Here is a 22,639-nt window from a genome sequence, read left to right on the forward strand (position 1 = left end):
TAAAGTGTTTCTTCAAGAAATGCATCTTTCCCCGCAGGTAGCTGAAAAATTTGGAAAGATATGGGGTGGACAGGTTTTCTTTAGTGCTGGCTCAAATAAGAGCAGGGGAGTCATTACACTGATAAGCATATACAATTCAAATATAACAAATAGATTAAAGATAAATTAGGAAGAGTCATTATTGTTTTAGAAGAAATTCAGGGGCAAAGTCTTATTTTGGCTAATATTTACGCACCTAACGTTGATGATCAGGGCTTTTTTATAGATCTTGAAGGATGTTGCAAGCTGTTGGCACCACTCATGATATAATATTGGGAGGAGACTTTAATCTTTTGATGGACTCAGTCCTTGATCATAGTGAAGCAAAAGTGTGCAAGCCCCCTTGAGCAACATTGACGCTTCACAGAATGAGTAAAAATCTTGGTCTTACAGATATTTGGAGACTTTTGAACCCATCTGGTAGGGGCTACAATTTTGTTTTTTTCAACAGTACATAAGATTTATTCTAGAATAAAGTATTTTTTATATCTAACCCCCTCATTTCATCTGTTGTTGATCGCTCAATTGGAAACATCTTAGTCCCAGATCACACCCTGGTGAGTTTAGATGTGTTGCCACATACGGAGAAAAAGAAATCATATAGTTGGCGGTTTAATGCAACCCTTTTGCAAAATCCTGATTTCCAACAAATGTTAAAGGCTGAAATCAATGTTTATACCAACTGGTCCTCAGTATCCTCTGTGGGCGTGGCTTGGGAGGCACTTAAGGCGGTTCTTAGGGGTCGGATCATACAGTATGCCTCATTCATCAAAAAATCCAAAGCACGAGAACTCATGGAGTTGTAAAGGAATATTAAAAGTGCCAAGGCAGAGCTGAAGCACCGAATGTCGTCTGATGGCCTCAGAGAATTGACCCGATTGAAATACAGATATAATACTATTTTGTCCCGGAAGGTGGAGTTTTGGCTATTCAGGGCAAGACAGTCGTACTTTGAGTCGGGGGACAAAGCAGGGAAGCTTTTGGCTAGATATATAAAGCAGAGAGAGTCTTTTTCTACCATTCCCTCAGGTGTAATCTGCTGGTGGTGAAATATTTACCTGGGCCATTGATATTAATAAAGCTTTTTAAGAATTCTATCTTGATCTCTATAGTTCCACGTCATCGTCTACTGATGAAGATATTAGAAACTTTGTGGAAACATCAGAACTCCCTAAACTGACGACTGAGCAAAACAGTTCTCTTGATTCTGAGATAACCTTGGAGGAGCTTGGCGAGGTAATTAAAGCCAGGACTAGATTTTTAGATCTTATGCTACAGAACTGGCTCCACTTTTGTTAGAAGTTTATATGGAATCATTAAAGAATGGAAAGCTTCCACCAACCATGACACAAGCCCGGATCAGTCTGATTCTAAAAAAGAATAAAGATCCAAGCGAGTGTAAGAGTTACTGTACAATTTCCCTGATCCAGCAAGACATAAAAATATTGTCAAACCGATTAAATGATGATATCTCTTATACATATAGATCAGGTGGGGTTTATTCAGGACTGCAGCTCTTCTGATATCATTTATATCATGTGGTCAGTGGCGAATGATCTGACTCCAGTTGCTGCCATCTCACTTGATGCCGAAAAGGCATTTGACATGGTAGAATGGGATTATCTTTTTAAGATTTTGGAAATATACGGGTTCGGGAATACTTTTATTGGATGGATTAAGTTACTTTATAGATACCCGGTAGCGGCGGTACAAACAAATGGATTAATTTCAGATTATTTTCCTCTGGATAGGGGCACCCGGCAGGGTTGCCCTCTTTCCCCATTAATGTTCTGTCTTGCCCTGGAACCATTAACAGCTGCGATAAGAAAGGAAGATGATTTTCCAGGGGCGGTGGTGGGAGGTGTGGCACATAAGCTTTTGCTTTATACAGATGATATTTTATTATTCGTTGCCGACCCCACTAGATCTATGCCTTGCCTCCACAGAATTATTAATTCCTTTTCTAAGTTCTCAGGATACAGAGTCAATTGGTCTAAATCCGAAGCTTTGGCTCTGATAGCGTACTGCCCAGTAACGGCTTTTCAGCCGGGCACCTTCCAGTGGCCCAAACAGGTCATTAAGTATTTGGGCATTTTATCCCCAGCAAATCTGTGTGATTTAGTTAATTTTGACCCCTTAATAAAAAGGTTTGAGAGATGTGGGCAGGTGGGCTTAATTAGATTTATCTATTATTGGAAAGCTTAATGTTTTTAAAATGAATTGTATTCCAAAATTCAACTACCTGCTACAATCTCTCCCTGCAGATGTCCCCCCTCTCTTATTTCAAGCAATTTGATAGCATAGCGAAGTCCTTCATTTGGAATGGTAAGCGTCCCAGATTACATTTCAAAAAGTTATATAGGCCGACTGACAAAGGTGGGCTAGGCCTACCCTAGATTTTGTTTTATTATTATGCATTCGGTCTCAGACATTTGGCTCATTGGTCGCTTCCATCTGAGAGAGCCCTTTCCTGGTTTTGTATTGAACAGGAAGTTCTTGCCTTTATTTCGCCATTGCAAAGCCTTTCTATCAAACTAACCGGAGAAGTTAAGTTACACCCCGTTATCTCGCATTTGCACACGGTATAGACAAAAAAAAAAGTGTCCAGTGTGTTTAATTCGGACATTTATTTAAATGTTGCTTCGAGCATATGGCTGAACCCAAAATTATGTATTAATAAGTCCCCTTTCTGCTGGTCAGAGTGGATTGTGAGGGGGGTTGCTACACTCGGTGACCTATATGAGAGTGGAGTGTTGAGATCCTTTGAAAATTTGGTTCAACATTTTGGGATTCCCAGATCTCAGTTTTTAAGGTATTTACAGCTGCGCCACCTGCTCTGTACTATTTTTGGGAGTAGTATACACTCCCAGGTCATGAGGCATCAGTGTATTACTCCCTGCTAATTCAGAGTCTGGGGGATGGAGTATTAACTTCTATCAAAAAATTACGGGAGCAAGATTTAAACTTGGTACTGGAGGAGGGAGTGTGGGCTAGGATTTTAAAAAACGTCAAGTCTGCATCTAGAGATGCAAGGGTGCGCCTTATAAAATTCAAGATTTTACATCAATTCTATTGGACCCCCTCTAGATTGTATAGGTTTGGTCTTAAAAACACACCCACCTGTTGGCGATGTCAATCATAAGATGGAGACACAACCCATGTCTTTTGGTGGTGTTTTAAGTTCCAAGAATTTTGGTTTAAGGTTCAGAGTTTTGTGTGTGTTGTATTGGGCACTCAAATTTCATTTTGCCCCAGACTCTGTATTTTAGGCGATGGGGCGGTCATCAATCTAGAGAATAAGCACATAAAAAATTAGGTCCTACCCAGTGTCATGATCACCAGACCAATAGTTTTAAGGGGATGGAAGTCAGCTGGAGTGCCCCCATTTCAGGAGTGGTGCTCGGAGATGGGGAGAGTGGCAGTTTTTGAAGAAGGGTCATCTAGAAGACTGGGGAATTTGGACTTGTTTGTGGGGAAATGGGGCAAATATCTGGCGTTTTTGGAGGGCTCTCGGGGAGGGGCAGTGGAGAGAGAGATGTTTGGTTAATGTGTGATTATATATATATATATATATATATATATATATATATATATATATATATATATATATATTATTTTTTGTGTGTGTCTATAATCATGTGTGACACTGGGTTGTTGTTGGGGGTCAGGGTGGGGTAATAGTGGGGGTTAAGTATTGATTCTGATTGTATATGTTTTGCTTTTCTTTGTTTAATATATGAATCAATAAAAAAAAAATTTATCACAAAAATCATTGCTTATCAGTAAAACAGTGTAGCTATATCAAACTCTTTCTAGGAAGTCAGTCCACAGTCCGTCTTTGGAATGCTTTTGGGAGGCTATTTCCAGTCATGACAGTGCAGCTCCTATTTACTTGAATGGGGAAAGACCGAAATCTCAAAAACAGTTGGTCAAGATTACGATCAAAGAACACATTTCAAATCAGCAATAAAATTTGATAATATTGGAATCATAAATTGTGCTTCTTTACCTCATATTACGCTAAAACACACAATTTTCCCGGCTTGTATAGCTAACGCGCATGTGCGTCAGTGAGTTGACTGGCAGGCGATGTCTGTATCTAAAAGGTGATTGGCTCTTTTGCCTTTAAGGCGGGACTTCCTTTCTACATCTGTTGACCATTGGGTGCTAGAGCTTCTTGATTGGAAATTCCAGTTTCTCCCATTCATTTAAATACAAGTGGTCCATCTCTGCTAAATAGTCTCTGGCTACATGCAAGTTTTAAATAATCAAGACATGTTTTCCACACTTTAAAATCAGTTTATTTACCATTTTATAAATAAATACAAAATAGAGGTCAATCAATATTGGATTTCGCTGATATGATAATGTGTTGAAAGAAAGGTAATTAATCTGCCAATAGTTTTTAAAATTGGTAGCCTATATTAAATGTTCTTAGTCTTTCCTTACTATGATGGGGAGTGCTAGACAGAGGCTACAGAGTCCAAATCTAATTAAATTCCAGATGCAGTTTATGGTGCAAACAAAATACCAATAAAAAAATAAAAAAATCTGTAAATAAATAAATATTTGATTCATAGCGCAGAACTTTTACTTTAAAGACTGAAATACACCGGGGACTCTTATTTTGAAATGTGTGTGCTTTACTACTGCTAGCTGCTCATTCGAACAGATACGGTATATAAAATGTATACTTCTACAATAACCTACAACGTATTACAATATAAACAATTAAAAGTAAACAAAGTCATATTTCATCAACACTTTATCATCATCATCATCATTTACATTTACATTTATTCATTTGGCAGACGCTTTTATCCAAAGCGACTTACAAAAGAGGAAAAACTTAAGCGAATCATCTTAAGGAGACAGTGGTATGAAAAGTGCCGTATTACAAAGTTTCACCAGCATCAGAATAGCATTCAAAACAGATTAAAGTGCAACAAGGAATTTTTTTATTTTTTTTTGTGACTGGTTAAGTGCTCATTAAAAGATGTGTTTTTAGCCATTTTTAAAGACAGAAAGTGAGTCAGCTTCACAGATGGAGTTGGGAAGGTAATTCCACCAACGTGGTATGATGAAGCCGAAAGTCCGGGAAATTGTTTTGGTGCCTCTTTGTGCTGGTACAATAAGGCGATGTTCCTTAGCCGACCGCAGGCTTCTAGTGGGCATGTAGCTCTGCAGAAATGATTTTAGGTATGCTGGAGCAGACCCAGTGACTGTTTTGTATGCCAGCATCAGAGCCTTGAACTTGATACGTGCATCAACCGGCAGCCAGTGAAGAGAGACAAGGAGTGGTGTAACATGCGCTCTCTTTGGTTCATTAAAGACCAGACATGCTGCTGCATTCTGGATCATTTGCAGGGGTCTAATTGCACACGCAGGGAGGCCTGCAATGAGAGCGTTACAGTAGTCCAGTCCAGTTATTACAAGTGACTGAACAAGAAGTTGTGTGGCATGTTCAGAGAGGAAGGGTCTTATCTTCCTGATATTGTAGAGTGTAAATCTACATGATCTTGCAGTCTTTGACATGTGGTCTGTGAAATTTAGTTTGTTATCGATGGTTACCCCTAGATTTCTGACCGTTTTGGAAGGTTTTACTGTAGTTGCACCCAGCTGCATGGTGATGTTGTGTTCAACAGCAGGGTTGGCTGGAAAGACAAGGAGTTCGGTCTTGGATGCCTCATCATCAACAGATGATCATTAGTAATTGCTTGTCATAAATTTCCGATATAGCTTAATGATTGTGAACTGCTCTGCAACAGCTGAAAACACTCCGCTGCATACTTGGAGAAAATACAACAGTGCCGCATTTTCACTTTGAAGGACTCAGCATATGCATTTATTCAATTAAATCATATTCTTTTGAAGTTTGATTATCTTTAAATGATAATTAAGATTTTGTTGTATCATTTAAGATATTTAAGACTTTTTATGATCTTAAATTTGAAAAACTGAATTTAACACATTTTAAGACTTAAGGATCTGCGGAAACCCTGATTTTGACGTTCATGATGCAACACTTCCAGCAGCCAGACCATTTTTGGAAACTAAGCTGCAAAAAGCTAAGCTGTCAGAAATGGTCATGGCTGTGATGTTATAACTAGCATATTGACATATCAATGCTTCGTACATCTTATTAACGCCTTTTCAACATTCAGTAACTGGGGTATTGTTACTCACTCACATGCAAAGAGGTTAGCCAATCATAACAGAGTTCATTACATAAAGGTGCAGTAAATAAAACAAAAAATGTACAGAAAAGGTAATGTAAAACTAAATTAGGACTGTTTTTGGAGCAAGAAAAAAAATGCTACCAAAAGTGTAGGGTTAAAACAGGTTGACAAGAAGAGGGAAAGGTGGGCCATTCTTTGCACGAAAGGTATCAGTTTCCTACTTCACAAACACACTAAATCCATGCATCTCCTCTTGCCACAAAGTTCAACCGGCTGTTAGCTCATCTATGAGAGTGTTTGAATAGCAAAGAGCAGAGGTGGAAAACTAGCTGGGATTAAAACAGCTTTAGTATCCATGGCAACTTGAAGAGAATACGCTAATCTGTCTAATCTGGTTGATGGGGTGCTCAAAGAGATTTGATGTGCCAATTGTTAATGTGAAAAGCACATGAAAATAAAACTACGTGTGACTGAACACAAGTAGAGGCAAAGTAGAATGTCTGTCTGGGGGAGTACTTACTATGGGAGGTATGGAGGCTGCTCTCTTTTTGAGGTTTTTGAGGTCCAGAGGTTTCTGAACTGAAGAAGAGATCACTCCATCATGGGAAAAATTCAAAAGACTCGGCCTAGAAGACGTCATTGTATGGAGAAAAAGAGATATAGTGAGAAACACTTATTACTTATTATGGTCAGAGCCTCATTCTCTCTTATTTACTGTCTTTGTAAACAACCCATTAATGCCACAAAACACACACACACACTTGATCCCCTTACACCTCACGTAAACAAATATACACTTTCCATATTGCAGCCTTTTGAAAACATAAAATGCAAAATAGACAGCCAGCCAGACACACTCCTCACTCTCATTAAGTTTGGCAAGCACGTAGGGTAATGTTTCCCCTGGCTCAGCCAACATATACAGTGTTTGCTGTCATGGAAAAAATAGAGTCCTACAGGACAAATCAACAATCCCAATCCAGCCAGCCTCCTAAACCACAATACACATAAGACCCCACCCAAAGAACCAAACAACATTTATGCATTTGGCAGACACTTGTCCAAGTTCAAGGTACTTATTTTATCCGTTTGTGTGTTCTCTGGGAACCAGAGCCTTAACCTTGATGTTACTTGTACCATGCTGAGTCAGACGAGCTACAGGAACACACACACTCACCTGGTCTTCTCAGAGCTCTCCGTCTCCTCCACCTCGTCTGCACTGCACGTGGCACTGGAGTCACTGTCGTGAGTTCCACTCTTTCCTCCGTGCTCTTTCTTCTTGGCCTCTTTCTTGCACTCCTCCGCCACCAGGCCAGGAGGCTTCTTATCCTCTCCTTCCACATCCTTGATATCCTCCCCTGGTTCCGTCTTCACCTCCTGCTTCACTCCTCCATGCTCCCCCTCTCCTCTTTCCACCATTGGCTTCTCCTCTGGCCCCGTATCTGTGGCTGCAGCATCCTTGTCAGTGGAGGATGATGAGGAAGTGGAATTGGTTGCAGCTTTGGGCCGTGCCGAGCCCTCTTCTTTGACCTTGCTGTCATCGGAGGAGCGCGGGGAAGGAAGGCTCTCTGTGTCAGAGCTGTTATTGGCTCCACCTGGAGAAACAGGCAATGGGAAACATCAGAAGTGGGCAGGACACTCTGGATGCTCAGTGATTTATTGCGAAGCGTGCTGTGCTTGATAATGGCGGTTATGGGTAATTATTCAATAAGGGGCACCTTTGACTACTTGAAATATTGAAAAACTTAAATCCTCAAACTATTTTCGATCTACACTGGTGGCCAAAGGTTTGGAATAATGTAGAGATTTTGCTCTTATGGAAGAAAATTGGTTTTTATTCACCAAAGTGGCATTCAACTGATCACAATGTATAGTCAGGACATTAATAACGTGAAAAATTACTATTACAATTTAAAAAAAAAAAAAAAAAAATTCTGAACTTCTTAAACTACTTCAAAGAGTTCTCATTAAAAAATCCTCCACATGCAGCAATGACAGCTTTGCAGATCCTTGGCATTCTAGCTGTCAGTTTGCCCAGGTACTCAGATGACATTTCACCCCATACTTCCTGTAGCACTTTGTCATAGACGTGGCTGTTTTGTCAGGCACTTCTCACACACCTTACAGTCTAGCTGACCCCAAAAAAGGGCAATGGGGTTAAGATCCATAACACTCCAATTATCTGTTGTCTAATGTCTGTTTCTATGCCCACTCTAACCTTTTCTTTTTTATTTTCTGTTTCAAAAGTGGCTTTTTCTTTGCAATTCTTCCCATAAGGCCTGAACCCCTGAGTCTTCTCTTTACTGTTGTACATGAAACTGGTGTTGAGCGGATAGAATTCAATGAAGCTGTCAGCTGAGGACATGTGAGGCGTCTATTTCTCAAACTAGAGACTCTGATGTACTTATCCTCTTGTTTAGTTGTACATCTGGCCTTCCACATCTCTTTCTGTCCTTATTAGAGTCAGTTGTCCTTTGTCTTTGAAGACTGTAGTGTACACCTTTGTATGAAATCTTCAGTTTTTTGGCAATTTCAAGCATTGTATAGCCTTCATTCCTCAAAACAATGATTGACTGTCGAGTTTCTAGAGAAAGCTGTTTCTTTTTTGCCATTTTTGACCTAATATTGACCTTAAGACATGCCAGTCTATTGCATACTCTGGCAACTCAAAAACAAACAAAGACAATGTTAAGCTTCATTTAATGAACCAAATAACTTTCAACTGTGTTTGATATAATGGCAAGTGATTTTCTAGTACCAAATTAGCAATTTAGCATGATTACTCAAGGATAAGGTGTTGGAGTGATGGCTGCTGGAAATGGGGCCTGTCTAGAGATGCTGCGGTTTTTTACATCAGTAATGTCCTAACTATACTTTGTGATCAGTTGAATGCCACTTTGGTGAATTAAAGTACCAATTTCCTTCCGAAACAGCAAAATAATTATTCCAAACTTGTAGTGTATATAAAAATATTCATTACATGTTACAGATCTGATCATGGCCTTGATCAACCCTCATGTGGATTTTGTTAAAATGTGTAATGATGAGAATTTTAAATATTGTGTGAAAAAAAATTATTAAAGAGACATAACACAAAGTTTAAAACTTTTACATACAGTCTATTGTTTACAATTATAATGATTGGGTGGTTCTCACAAAGCCAGTCAAGAAAATGTCCTGAATCCTGATGCATAAACATTGCGTAGCACAAAATGGGCATTTTGAAATCTGAGAAATTTCTCATGCACACTTCTGGATTTTCACAAATTAAAACTGTGTGTGTGTGTGTGTGTGTGTGTGTGTGTGTGTGTGTGTGTGTAAATTGGCGACTTCAAACGGACAAGTATTGAACTGAACTGAGTGATTCTAAACCCTGTTTTTTATTTAATACACCAAATTTAGAATAGAAAGCCACTGAGTAAAGCACCCAAATCAGAATTGATCATCATCCAGTCGATGCATTATATACATTTTAACTCATTGAAAAGGCAATGAAACATAACCTGTTAAAAACAAAATACTGGAAATAGATACCAAATCAGAATTGATCATCATCCAGTCGATGTACTATATAAATTTTATGTAACTAATTGAAAAGGCAATAAAACATAAGCTGTAAAAAAATAAAAATACTGGAAATAGATACCATTTTTAGAAGACATTCCATACCATCTTACAGAGTTAGCATGCTTTTTAATGGCTGCGAGGATTTCTTAGCTCGTGGTATTTTTGATTCCCAAATGACGTGCACTAGGAATTTTGTTCTATTAGCCAGCAGAAATTCCATTCTACGATAAAAGACAGCATTCTAATGAAGATCTCTGATGCAGACTTGACTTGACTTTAACGTGGAATGGCCAGACACATTTAGTAGTCGAATGGACCATTGTTAAGACTGGTGGTCGAATATCAGGATAGTTCTTATCAGAAACACTGCACATAAATAAAACATGTTGTCTGCCCCACTTCATTCCAACCCATATTGCAATGATAACTGCTTTTTGGTCTTAAAAACACAGTGTTTTGGTTAAATACATTGAATATAGAAAAGGTATGGTTCCACATTTTATTTTTATAAAGCTCTTAAGTGATCCACTGTCAGACAACAGTGTTTCATACCACAAAATATTGCAGATGAGGTTATGCATATTAAAAGCAGGCGTAGTAAGCTCCATATATGGTTATTTCGGGGAAGCGACAGAGTGGGGAATACAGCTTATGTATGCACAATCTTCTGCTAACTGGGATTTATAAAGTGAGCAAGTTCTGGCATATGTACGGTTTTATAAATCTGAAAACTTGTGGATTTTTAGGATGAAATCTTTGCCAAGTTTCCTGGTCATCTTTTACCCCAAATTTATACCAAAAATATACATTTTGCATAAAGAATATGAAGCCTATATTTAGGACCATTAAGATGTTTCGCAATGTGACATTATTTCAGGACACTTACGTACCATTAACCTCCCAATTCTTGTTATGGTAACACATCCAAACCTTTTACTTTTTCTATTCCTATTGTTTTCAATTATGATTTTTATTACCTTAACAGTCATTTTTTAAAGTAAAAAGCTGTTGTACATTTATTTTTAACTGAAAATTTGTGGAAATGAAAATGATTGCTTAAAATATATATTTATAATAATAATAATAATAATAATGCTTTAAAATCATCCTAGGGGACAGAAATGCTCCCACAATTGAAAAATCATCCTTATCTAAATCTGATGTGTCCTTTTTCAAATAAAAAAAGTTAAAATAACTAATAAATACACAGCAGGAGATTATGATAAGCCTCATTTTCCCACTGCCATAACAAACCCCAGCCATTGAATGCACTCTCCCAGCTGGATGTAATTACACAATAACCATAACATAATAAGCACTTCCCCTTGTTGGCTTTCTTTCACAAGCTTTGACCTGATAAATGTGGCTTTATAAAAGCTTACGAAAGCTATTTATCAGCAAGCCACACCTGATTGCCAAACTCAGAGCACAAAGCATTCACTTCATGGTTCATTGTGGATTTGTGAAGAACCTGTGACATTACAGCTCCAAACTATGGCCACACTATGACACACACTGACCTCGGCGTACCCCACCCACAGATAGCTAAAGCTTGAGTGACTCCTTTACAACAAAACCATTTCAATTACTCATTCGGGGCACAAAACTTGGCTCTCCTGGAAAACCAATTTATGTTTGCACAATGAGTGTCGCCTCTTTCTGAGAACACAGAAGTAGGTCAGGGTTCTATCACGGCTGAGGTTATAGGTGAGTCTCAACCACGTGTCCCTCATATTCTGAGAAATGCACTCCACTGTTTGGTTCAAGCTGCTACAGGATTTCCTGGTAACCGCAAAGCCTCAGAAGTGTTTGGTTTCATTGTGACTTGTTTCATATTTAGGTTAGATAACACAAGTACCAAACTTCTTGTTTCCTAAATGTTTAGATTTCAGATAATCTAAACATGAAATACATTACACAAAGTTAATCTGCAATATGCTACAAATGACACACTTTGAACAGATATTAATCTGTTATAAACTTTACTGCGTGACTATATGGCTCTGTGTGTAGGAGTGTGTCAGAGGGCAAGAAAGCAGTTTGAAGCGTTTATCAGAAAAGTGAGAGTTTGTACGTTCATACCCTCTCCATCCTCCTGCGTCTCCTCTTCATTGCCGCTGACTCCTGATCCCTCCATCTCCTCCTCCTCAGCGGCAGAAGGAGCACTGGCCTCCTCGTTTTGAAGAGCTTTACCTTTACGCCTGGCTTTACGCTCTTTCTCCTGCAACAATCATCACATGTTTCACTTGACTCTTTCCTAACACAAGTACAAATAAATTGTATGAGTTCAATATTATTGACAAATGTAAACAGGCTCTTTGTCTCTCTAACAGAAATAGACATGTTTGTTAAACAAACTGACCGATTTTATTTTATGCTGTTGCAGGATCTCATCCAGTTTCTGTCTCTTCTTGTAGTTGAAGTAGAAGTTCTTGCACTGAGAGACAGTTTTGGAGCCCACCATTTTGGCGATTGAGGACCAGTTTCGGCCATACTGCAGCAGACCTGCGGTGTGACGTTAAGAGAAGGAACATGCTCACCTCACCCATGACAAAAACAGGAAATAGAGCTGAGTGATGGTGTTATAATTCTAGTTTTTTTGAACACGTGAGAGACAGAGTCATCATTTGCATGATGCAACAGGACACAAAATTTGGGTAACATGATCAAACTTGCATCACTTGCATATGTAAATACTAGTAGTGATATGTAGTGTAAATACTGTATAATGGCCAGGCTGTTTAATCGCCCTATATTTAGCCACTTTGGAGATTATCAGTATCAGCATTGGCCAATTAAACAGCTGTTTTTAATTCCCCCTAGTTTCAGTTCCTAAAATGTACTGACAATCTTGTCAATGGATAGTTGTTGGGTTTTTTTTTGTGTAAATTGAGTATTATGTAAATGAGATGTTCAATTACAGCAATTATGTGTAAGTCTCATTTGCCTTCATTAAACCATTACGTATATTCCTTTATTATAATTGTCATTTGACACCCTGCTTTCTAGATATTGGTCACTGAACAACCCATATTGGTTGACCAGAAATGAGCACTATCCTGTGTCAGAACACATGTGCTGTCTGCTAAGCTGTAGCTCTGACAAATTTAAGTACACACTTTTATGTCCCTTATATTTCTATGCCCTAGAAAGTTATATGCACTGAAAAATAGGGCAGTTTTTATTAGATTTTCAACACACATAGCCTAATAGACAATATTATTCAGCACTAACACAAGATCCTGTGTGCTGCATGGGTTAGTGAAGCCTCAAGTGTTGCCATCCGCCAAGCATTGTGCCGTCATTAAGTAAAACCTCAATAAAGGGTCAAAGATAATATGCTGCCATATGGCTTCTGAAGAAGAGGGAAAGAGGGGCAGCAGCCTGACATGAACTGTTCTCATTCAATTATCACCATGCTAATGCTCCGCAGACGTTGGCCAACTCTACAGAAACCCTGATCATTTAACTTCAAATCCCAGTTCTGTGCCTGAACCTATCTTGTCCAGTCTGATAGGCTGCTTTGATTTAAATCACTAGTGACCACAATAAAGCGCTGCTGCCCTCCACATCAAAGCTACAAGACAGTCAAATGTAGCTATGAGAGGGAGAGGAAGTAAAGGAGACAGCAGAATGAGAGATGGATATTAAAGAAGAGTGCAAGTGCATGGAGCTCAATAGAAAATGCCCCTGGTGACATACAAACAAGCAAAGCTTAAAATTGTTTGATGTCTGATTTGTATGCTCTCTCATGCTTATCCTCACCATCGCCGGTCTGCGTTTTCTGTCTCTGTTTATTCTTCAAACTTCCAGTTGTTTGTCACAAATGCAGGCAAAGTCTATGCAACGGAGAACGTAGCAAACATGCACGCAGACTGCAATGCGAAGACATTTTGAATTTGTACACGCAAAATCACTCACAAGTACTTCTTCAACGTAGCAGGTCAATTCCAAAGGTCAAGAATAAACTCCTTTCTTGCACAACCCAGTTAATGGCATAGAGGCCATTGAATTCAGCCTAGTGCTGATCATAGGCAGATCAGTCTTCAAATTCCTGAAAACGATGTTTCATTCACCACAGCATGAGTTTATCTTTGATTGCAAAACACTGCATTTAGTGCGTGGAACAGTCAAGTAGAGTCAGCCTCCAGATGATGATACCTCAAAAAGTATGAGTACTCCAATCAGATAGAAGCCATGGCGATACCGTCCAATTTTATTTCAAGAGCATGTGCCAATGGTGCATCCAATCAAAATCTTCGGCACTGACTTGACCCACCGTGGATCGTCCAACTAGGGACTTGAGTGGAGATGATATGTGGCCTACTATTCCGCTCTCCTCTTCTCTATCCCTCCATCATTCCTTCCTCTTCTTTCCACATGTTCTCCATGGAAATGCACAGAAGCGTCTCTTGCAGCTCCAGTACAGAGTGAGAGAGAGTAAGAAGTAGAAGGAGAGAGAAAAGGGAGTGGTGTTTGGGAGAAAAGTAGCTCTGCTCCCATACCCTCCTCCTCTCTCTGTTTGATAGTTAAGCTGCCGCTTCCCTGACTCTCTCTAAACAGAGTGGCCCTTCTCTTTATCTTCTCTCTCTCTCTCTGTCATATCACACTCACGTGCTTTCTTTTGCTTTCTCGACAGCTCTCTCTTTCTCTTTTCCTCTCTTTCTGTCTCAAGGCCACAGTTTATTTCCAGTCCTCTTCACTGGCTGCCGCTTGGCTGGACTTTAACAGCAAAATGAAGCTGAGATGCAGTGACTCCACCCCCCTAACGCCCTCCCTCCTTCCACAACCCCATCTGATCTCTTGTATCACTCTGTCTCTATTCTGCACTCTCTCTAATGCATATTATCTGTGCCAAAATGCATCTACGTATAAACGTACAAAAGCAAACACACAATAAGAGTAAAAGAAAAACGTAATATACATAAATAAAGAAAGAGATGTGAGAGGTTTGATGTTGATATCATGAGAAAGCAGAGGGAAAGTAGTTCCTCCTAAATGACCTGCTTTTCTTCTTCAATGTGACCTCTACACAGTCCTTAACAACAGTGAGCAAGAGAGAGAAACAGGGAGGCTTGCCAAATCCTCTGATTCATGCCAACCCACAATTCAGCCACTTCCTTTCTTCACTCAAACAAGCGAATCTAACCACTTACTCAATGCTAAAGAGAGAAAGACAGAAAGAAAGAAAAGACCTTGTAAGCCATGTACAATCTCACTGTGAATTTGGTGACAGTACGTTGAAAGTTCTTCATCTGAAGTCGGTCTGTGGATACCAAAATTCTAAACACTGCCCCCAGTGGCTGAAGCTAGAAGTATTGTTGAAAGTATGGGCACGTGTGCACTCCAGTTTGTGGCTGAAATGTCCACAGAGTGGTGCCAAAAGCAAGTTGTATTTTGAGTGCAAATTTGGGAGTGACATCTGTATTCCGAACACACACATATACAATAATTTAGGTAATTCACTCCCACACTGAAATGTGGTTTTCACTCCCAAAACCTTGCAATGTATACATGGCCATATTGTTTTCTCCCTTCGAATAAGCATTATTCTAATTTGTACGTCACTTTGGATACTTTATGAATGCATGCGTCCCTGTGTTGGCTAGCTCTTTTCAAATACAGCTGAAACTTTGTATGGCAGTACTTATTATGTTACTGTTTCCTTAAGATGAATCGCTTTGTTGTATCCTTCCTCATTTTGTAAGTTGCTTTGGATAAAAGAGTTTGCTAAATATATAAATGTAATCAATATAAATGTGTCTACTAAATGAATACTGTAAATATGAATCTAAATTTGAGTTCAGCATAAGCAGGGTGTACACACAGAAAAAAAAAAAAAAAAAAAAAGAACAATTAAAACTGTATCAAAGATTATGACATTACAGCATTTAACAGCTAAGGTAAAATACTATCTGGAGTTCTTGCATATGTTTAAAAGAGCCACGATGAGAGCTTTGTACAGTAGTTGTGGGTCATACACAGACCTCTACTCTGGCATAAAGTGCCTCTACAGGCACATACTCAAACTCTTTCTCTCTCATCTACACATAGACTTGCATACAAGCAAGGACACCCTGCTTTTAAAAGGCTGTGCCAGCATGAACCAGTCACTGAATAGGACTGCACTCTCTCTCTTTATTCCTCCAACTGTGTGCGCTGGAATGCAGCGAGACAGCCAGGTGCCATTAACACATCTTACTGTCCTCTCTCTTTAAAAATGGGCATAGAAAACATATTAGCATAAAGAACTATAAGCTTCTTTATAAAGGACAGACAAGGTAACTGGCTGGAAGTGTTTTAATGGGAAAGGTTGCAGTGTAGGTTTCTTTTGGCAGTCTACTGTACTAAGAAAGGCATCTAATCAATTTATAAAAAATACAAAAAAGGATTTTATGACTTTAGAATCTTCAATTATAACAGTCACCTTTCTGAGACTGTTAGAATTAAAACACTTGTTTCCAACTGTACCTATCAGACTTCTACTTGTAAATTACCTCTGTTAAATGTGCATTAACTCCACCTGCCTATTGAATACTGAACAGGTGTGAGATGCAGGCAGTCATATGTTAATATCCTCATGGTTGTGACATTAATACTGTAAGCCACAGAATCAGGTCTTTCAGAAGTTGTTAGTTTTCAAAAAAACACAGCACATAAAACCCTTATTTCAAAAGAGCAAGAAAAATCCTGTCTTGCATGATATGCCCATTCAAAAATACAGAAACAGATCCAGATTTTAAAATAAATAAATTGATACTTGTCTTCTTTGCATGGAGGCAAGAATAAGTTCTGGTGACTGTAAACAACACATTTGATTTAGCTCAGGGGAACTTAAAATTAATGAAGTGTTAATTACAGATCCTGTGAGCCAGAGTAGTCTGGAATAGGTGGCCCGATGGATCAGATATGAAGTCTTGGTGCCAGAGAAAAAAACAGATCTGTTAGCAGAGCGATGTGGAGTTCGTCTGAAGTACGTAGGTCAGCAGAGCGGCTGTTTAGCGCACTAAAAGTATATTACAGATACAGTCCAATACTGACAAAAGAAAAAAATACTTTAAGTGTCTGAATTCCACTAATATAATCTGTTACTAATATGTAGAGGTCCAGTCATGGAGCTCTTAGTGTTTGTTTGTTTGTTTGTTATTACACCATTAATAAATGACACACTCTTGAAAAGAGCATTAAAGCAGAATTAGCCGTGATGACACAGTCATGTCATATAAAGCCACAACACATGCATTAATAACATTTCTTAGTGTATGAGTGTGTGAATGTCTGTAAAATGAGGGCAAGGGCATTCACAGCATGTCCTCTAGTGCTACAGTAAAGGATGTGCAGTCACTAGGCTGAGTGTTACAGGTCTTATCAGGCAGTTCTGAGTTAGGGGTGGTTAACCTGATGCTGGGAAATCCTCACACCCTGTCTACAGCAATAGAACCCATTCGTAAAAGCAATAAAACCTATTCTAATCAATGATGCAGTCTACACTGGAAGCGTCCGTTGCGGTGCGTCGCAGTAAACGAGTGTCCCGTTCCATTTTGCACTGCAAGCTCAGATGCTACTAGTGCCAACATCAAAAAAAAAAAAAAACAACAGTTTAGAACGTTCGTGTCTATGCATCCAGCCTCAAGCCGTTGCATCACGTCGCACCAACAGACGCACCCAGTTTAGACAGGGTGTAACTCTGACTGCTTTTGAACCCAAACACACAGAAAACCTGATCCATATGATCATATTTCAGCTCTCTCAAAACTGGTTGCAAAGAATGCCATTTAGGCCATTTTGCCCTTTGACGCTTTATGTAAATATTAGCATCTTTGATACTATATTCTGATCCAGACCACCTTTATGGATGTAATTTTTTAGCATAAAGGTGAATTGGGTAATTGATGTGCCACGCACTAGTGTCACCACAAAATAATGACTGTTTTCAAAAGGTTTCCTGAACACTCTGTTGGTCTTCCATCGGCCAACCAAACAGACAGTCCCGCCACAAACTGACACCATTTGTTTGAGCTTACATTGCTGTGTCGGGCTGGACGGGATGTTCAAACAGTGCAATGTTTTGATAGCACACAGTGTTTAATTTTTTGTGGGAATCAACCTGTTGGCTTACTTACAGTTGATTTTGTATTTTAATCTGAGATAGGAGAAAAGTACTTCAACATTGAATAAATTTGACTCTGCACTTTTAACTGTAATTGCAGCTCCTTTTGGTGGACATACTGTTTGTACAATAAATGCAATGTCATGAAAAAGTACATATACAAACAGGTTCTGACCTTTCTTTGCAGTCTCCATCTCTTCCTCAGTCCAGCGAGAGCTTTCATTCATCTCCAGGTTTGCTAAAATACAGAGACAGTGTCATGCAACACATCAGTTCTAAAAAGCAGAAGAACAATATCATTGCAGGAAGTCGTCAACACAAAACGCAAAGTGGGGAATTCATACCCAAGGTCGTACTGAAAAGCATGAACATGCAAAAGCATAGACTCGAGGTGATGAGACATAAGAAAGGGACTAAAGAGCTCTTGTGAGGGACATCAGGAAAGGAGCTGGCAGAGGTATAAGCCACATTTTTTACTGAAGTACAAGGAAAGTTCAAGCACACTCTAAGATAAGCTAGGTGAGCCACTGTGCTCTTAAGATCATCTCTAGTAATAATGAAAAAAAATATACAATTTTGGAAATGTAACTGCCATCTCTATATATAGCAGAGCCTCATCATAAAAACAGGTAATATTGTGACACTCTGGAAGCATCTAAGTATGATATTTTCATAGTATTTGAATTTTAGGATCACTCTCGTTTTACTGACTTTGCAGCTAGAATTTCCTCTCATTTTGGCAGCACAAGGTAAAAAGTGAAGTTATAAAATGAAGAGTGGAACAAAGTTAAAACAATAAAAGGTCATGCACAGTAAATCTGCAGTGTGTGTTTGAGTGTTCGCTAACCAAGTTCACTGCTGAGAGGTGAAGTGTTCTCTTCCTGCTCGTTGGTCATAGAGCGAGTGACTCGTCCCTTCCGGTGTCCTCGGCTGTTGGCAGTGCGTCGTCCTTTAACAGTTATAGGAGGCTCTTTTTCCTCCCCGTCCTCACCAGAGGTTTCATCTCTACAAAAACAGAAAAGAACCAATAATAATAATAATTTTACAGTTGTTCATCTGTACAGTTTTCCTTCCCTTATGTCTGAATTTTCCATACAAAATAGGGATGTAAAATGACATGTTTGATTATCAGAGGAAAAAAAAAAAAAAAAAAAAAAAAAAAGAGTATAGATTTATATTATCATCAGTCATATTGGTGTTATCGGCCATTACATAAAAAACAAATTATCAGCTATGGGTATCGGTCAAAATATCTGTTTTAGAGCATTCCTCATACAAAATATTTCTAAGTTGCCTGACCTGCAAATAATAAACACAGAAGCAAATAAATGGATGTATAACGGATGTGCAAATTCAATGTGATTTTTGGCTCACTGCCAAATGCACCCCCTTTAACCATTCTGCACAGTGACAGCAAGCAGCAGACCCTCATTTATCTTACCTGCACATTATCTATCTTGCAGAGAGAGATGCTTAATATAGGTGCACCAGCTGTGCACCGCAGGTTTTAAGAATCATGGGGGAAGGGTCAGAGAGTCTAGCTTAAAGTACTCAATTATTGTATAGCTGGCATGCTGGGTCGTACCATCAGGGCTGTGTATTCAGATCAGTGTTAATGTGCTCTAATCATACCCTACAGTACTGCTGACTGCACAGGTCTAGTTTAGATGAATGCAGTGTTACCTGCACTTCCTCTTCCCTAGAGTACTTTATATAGTGTGCACCTGTGAGTACACAAGTATTCGGCAGCTAACTGCTCTCAAAATTAGGTTGAAATAATAAGAGAATCCGTGCCTGTACAAAGCCGTTGTTCCAGGAAACTATAACGTTGAGTTTGGACAGTTCTAGTCCAGACTCTGCAAGATCCATTCGGCTGGAAAGAGCACTGAATCTGAGGATTTTAACACCAGTGTTGAATGGCAAGTTTCCACCTGCCAGTTATATAACTGTGCCTCCTCCGTTTAAGCTGAATCATAGACAAAAATGATCCACAGGTTCAAAATATATGACTAGAGAGACTGCGGGAAAAAAAACAGCTGAAGGACAGACTGAAGGGAGAGGTAGAGAAAAGGCCAATTAAAGACAGCAAGATACTCACTTCATGCCATCCTCTTTGTCGTCTCCCTCTGTTTTGTCCTCTTCGCGCTCTCCCTCTTTCTCTTTTTCTTTTTCCTTGTCTTCTTTCTCCTCCTGGTTGTTGCGGTTCACCTGTTGCTGAGCCTGCTGGTTATGCTGTAAGCAAAGCCAATCAAAACACAGAAGATAAACACAACATGAAAAACATCAATTTGTATTTAACACTACCTCTCAAAATGTTTTTACACTGTGTCCCAACCAGGCAAAATGCGACAAGTTCCCAGCACCAAATACATTTGTCTGTCCACACAGAGCAAAAAAATCTGCTGCACAATGTGATAATAACAGTCAATCTAAAGGTATTTGATGTTTAATGTACAGTTATATGGAGCGGGACTTTGGACCAATGAAATTTTACAATGGGCAGGGATACCCAGAGTGATGCTGCAGAAAAAGAAACAAAATCGACAGGACTTAGTGGAAAACACAGTTGTTGTTTTTTTCTTTCTAACACAGTGTTACCTTTATTTAATACAAAATTAAAACAGGTGTTAGTCGTTGTCGGTCATAAGTATATTAAATTATCTGAAAACTGTCCACTTTCTTATACTTCTTTAAGATCTGTTCTGTGTCAGCAACCATCAAGCCAAATTCCTCATTAGAGCAATCCTGCAGCAATATTCCAGGCATATGAAAACCTGTTCTGATTCTAAATGAACATCCTTTATATTATTCAATCAAGAAGGTCATATCTTAGTATAGCATCCATCTCACTTGCACGTCCACGAAATTACCTCGTAAATGAGTATGCCACAAAAGTCTCCAACTCTTTCCTGTAAAACCCTCAGAGTTATTTCCCTTTCACACTGCCAGCAACATTTTCTGCTGTTGCTCTAACGTTACTTGTGTAATACACAAATGGGCACATATTTTGAAAATCTGATCACAGATGAGATGTACTGCTGGTAAAATGAAGATTTCATTCTAATTTGAATCAGTTCTCTTGTCTAAAAATTAACATTCTGCAGGGTAGTATTTTTATTTAAACTGCAGCAGTTCTCAATGCATCATATCATTAACAAGATGAACAATCTATCAATCCATAAATCAAACTCACTCAGAATGCAGACAATTTCTTATACGCATTTGACGCATCTTTTTAAACAAATATATAAACGTACAAACAATATAAACCAGTGAAATCGCTCACAGAAACTTAACTTCTGCAATCGACTCAAGTATCTCACAGGAGACAGATAAAGTGTGCTCCACCAACTTCACTCCTATTGGTTGTGGCTCCCAAATGTTGCTCATCATTTGCATAAAGTTAAACTTTTCTTAAAAGGATAGTTCACTCAGAAATGAAAATTCTGTAATTATTTACTCACCCTCATGATAGCCCAGGTGTGTATGACTTTCTTTCTTCACCAGAACACATTTGAAGAAATAAAGAAAAATATCTTAGCTCAGTATGTCCTTAAAATGCAAGTGAATAGAGATTTCTCTTTTGGAGCTCCAAAAATCACATACAGTCAGCATAAATCCTGTCGCCAACAGTCGCTGTCGGTCGTGTTGCTGGAAATCACCAGCTCTCATTGAAAATGAATGGTCTCCTGTCACTGTGGCTGCAAGTCACTGACAGTGTGAATTGGGCTTTAATGCCTAGCCCAATGGGTCAGAGTTGAGTTAAGACACTGGCTGTGTTTCAAAGCCATGTGTGCTACTTACCAAGCATTTCTGGTCATCAAAAGCACATATGTATATACAATTGCAGCAATTATGCCCAAAAAGCTGTCTAGGAAAGTAGCTCGCTAGGTTTTGAAAAAGGCAGGGAAATACTTCGGAAGCACCAAGACCACTAACCATAAATCATGTTGGTCTACAGTATGTAACCACACTAAAAAAGGAACATGTCACTTCAAGAGGAGAAAAAAAAAAAAAAAAACATAAGGGGAAGTGATGCTCCTATGCCCCAGTTCTCACTTTTACGTATCTGGGTTTTCCATCACATAAAAATTCCATTATGAGTTGAAGCAGCATAAACCATCTGTATTTGTCAGGAAAGAATGGGTATGCTTGACTACAGCTAGTGTGAATGGGAAAATGGATGACAAGAAGATAAATGATGGTGAAAACAGAGATAATGTGAGGACAGAGAGAAAAATCGATGGAGTGAAAGGGTACAGAAACGAGAGATCTTGACATCTCTTTGCCCTGATTCTGCCTCTGAGCTCTTCAGCTTGAGAGACAGCACCTCAAATAACCTCACACGCACACACACCCCTCATTACAGTGCTGCATGCACACACTCAGTTATTCATGCACAGTTAAACACACATATACAGATGCACTCAACCATACAGTAAGTTCTTTTCTGTTTTTCTGTCTCTCTTTTGTTCTTGCTTGCTCTCTCTCTCTCACATCAGACTCATCCCACTATATCTCTCTCCTTCTGGCATTTGCTGAGAGCGTTTTAATACGAGCCCATTAAGATCAGGCGATATTTAATGACCTGAGCAAAACTGTTCCAGCAGCAAAAGACCAGTAAAACAAATGTGTTTGGGCTGTGGGCTCATTATTCTATCAGCTTTTATTGAGCCTGCTATTATTGCAAGGAACACACAGACACAGAAACACAAACCTCACTAACAATATCAATGCCTCTGTT

At 39.0% G+C, this 22,639-nt stretch overlaps 1 protein-coding gene across 4 annotated transcripts in view; it reads right to left on the bottom strand.

The window, feature by feature from the left end:
* The window catches only part of LOC127424126 (nuclear receptor corepressor 2-like), a 164,937-nt gene that overhangs the window by 39,760 nt on the left and 102,538 nt on the right, over positions 1–22,639 (bottom strand). For 2 of the 4 annotated variants that reach the window (XM_051669044.1, XM_051669043.1), the window contains exons 16-23: positions 21,360–21,389; positions 19,994–20,127; positions 18,743–18,900; positions 18,071–18,133; positions 12,148–12,290; positions 11,868–12,006; positions 7,396–7,813; positions 6,739–6,844 (exon numbers count right to left, since the gene is read on the bottom strand). In XM_051669044.1, coding sequence (XP_051525004.1) covers positions 6,739–6,844; positions 7,396–7,813; positions 11,868–12,006; positions 12,148–12,290; positions 18,071–18,133; positions 18,743–18,900; positions 19,994–20,127; positions 21,360–21,389 — 1,191 coding nt within the window. The remainder of the gene's footprint in view (positions 1–6,738; positions 6,845–7,395; positions 7,814–11,867; positions 12,007–12,147; positions 12,291–18,070; positions 18,134–18,742; positions 18,901–19,993; positions 20,128–21,359; positions 21,390–22,639) is intronic. The other 2 variants (XM_051669046.1, XM_051669045.1) reach the window with 1 other exon arrangement.

Source organism: Myxocyprinus asiaticus, chromosome 33 (genome assembly GCF_019703515.2).
Source record: "Myxocyprinus asiaticus isolate MX2 ecotype Aquarium Trade chromosome 33, UBuf_Myxa_2, whole genome shotgun sequence".
Taxonomy (NCBI): domain Eukaryota; kingdom Metazoa; phylum Chordata; class Actinopteri; order Cypriniformes; family Catostomidae; genus Myxocyprinus; species Myxocyprinus asiaticus.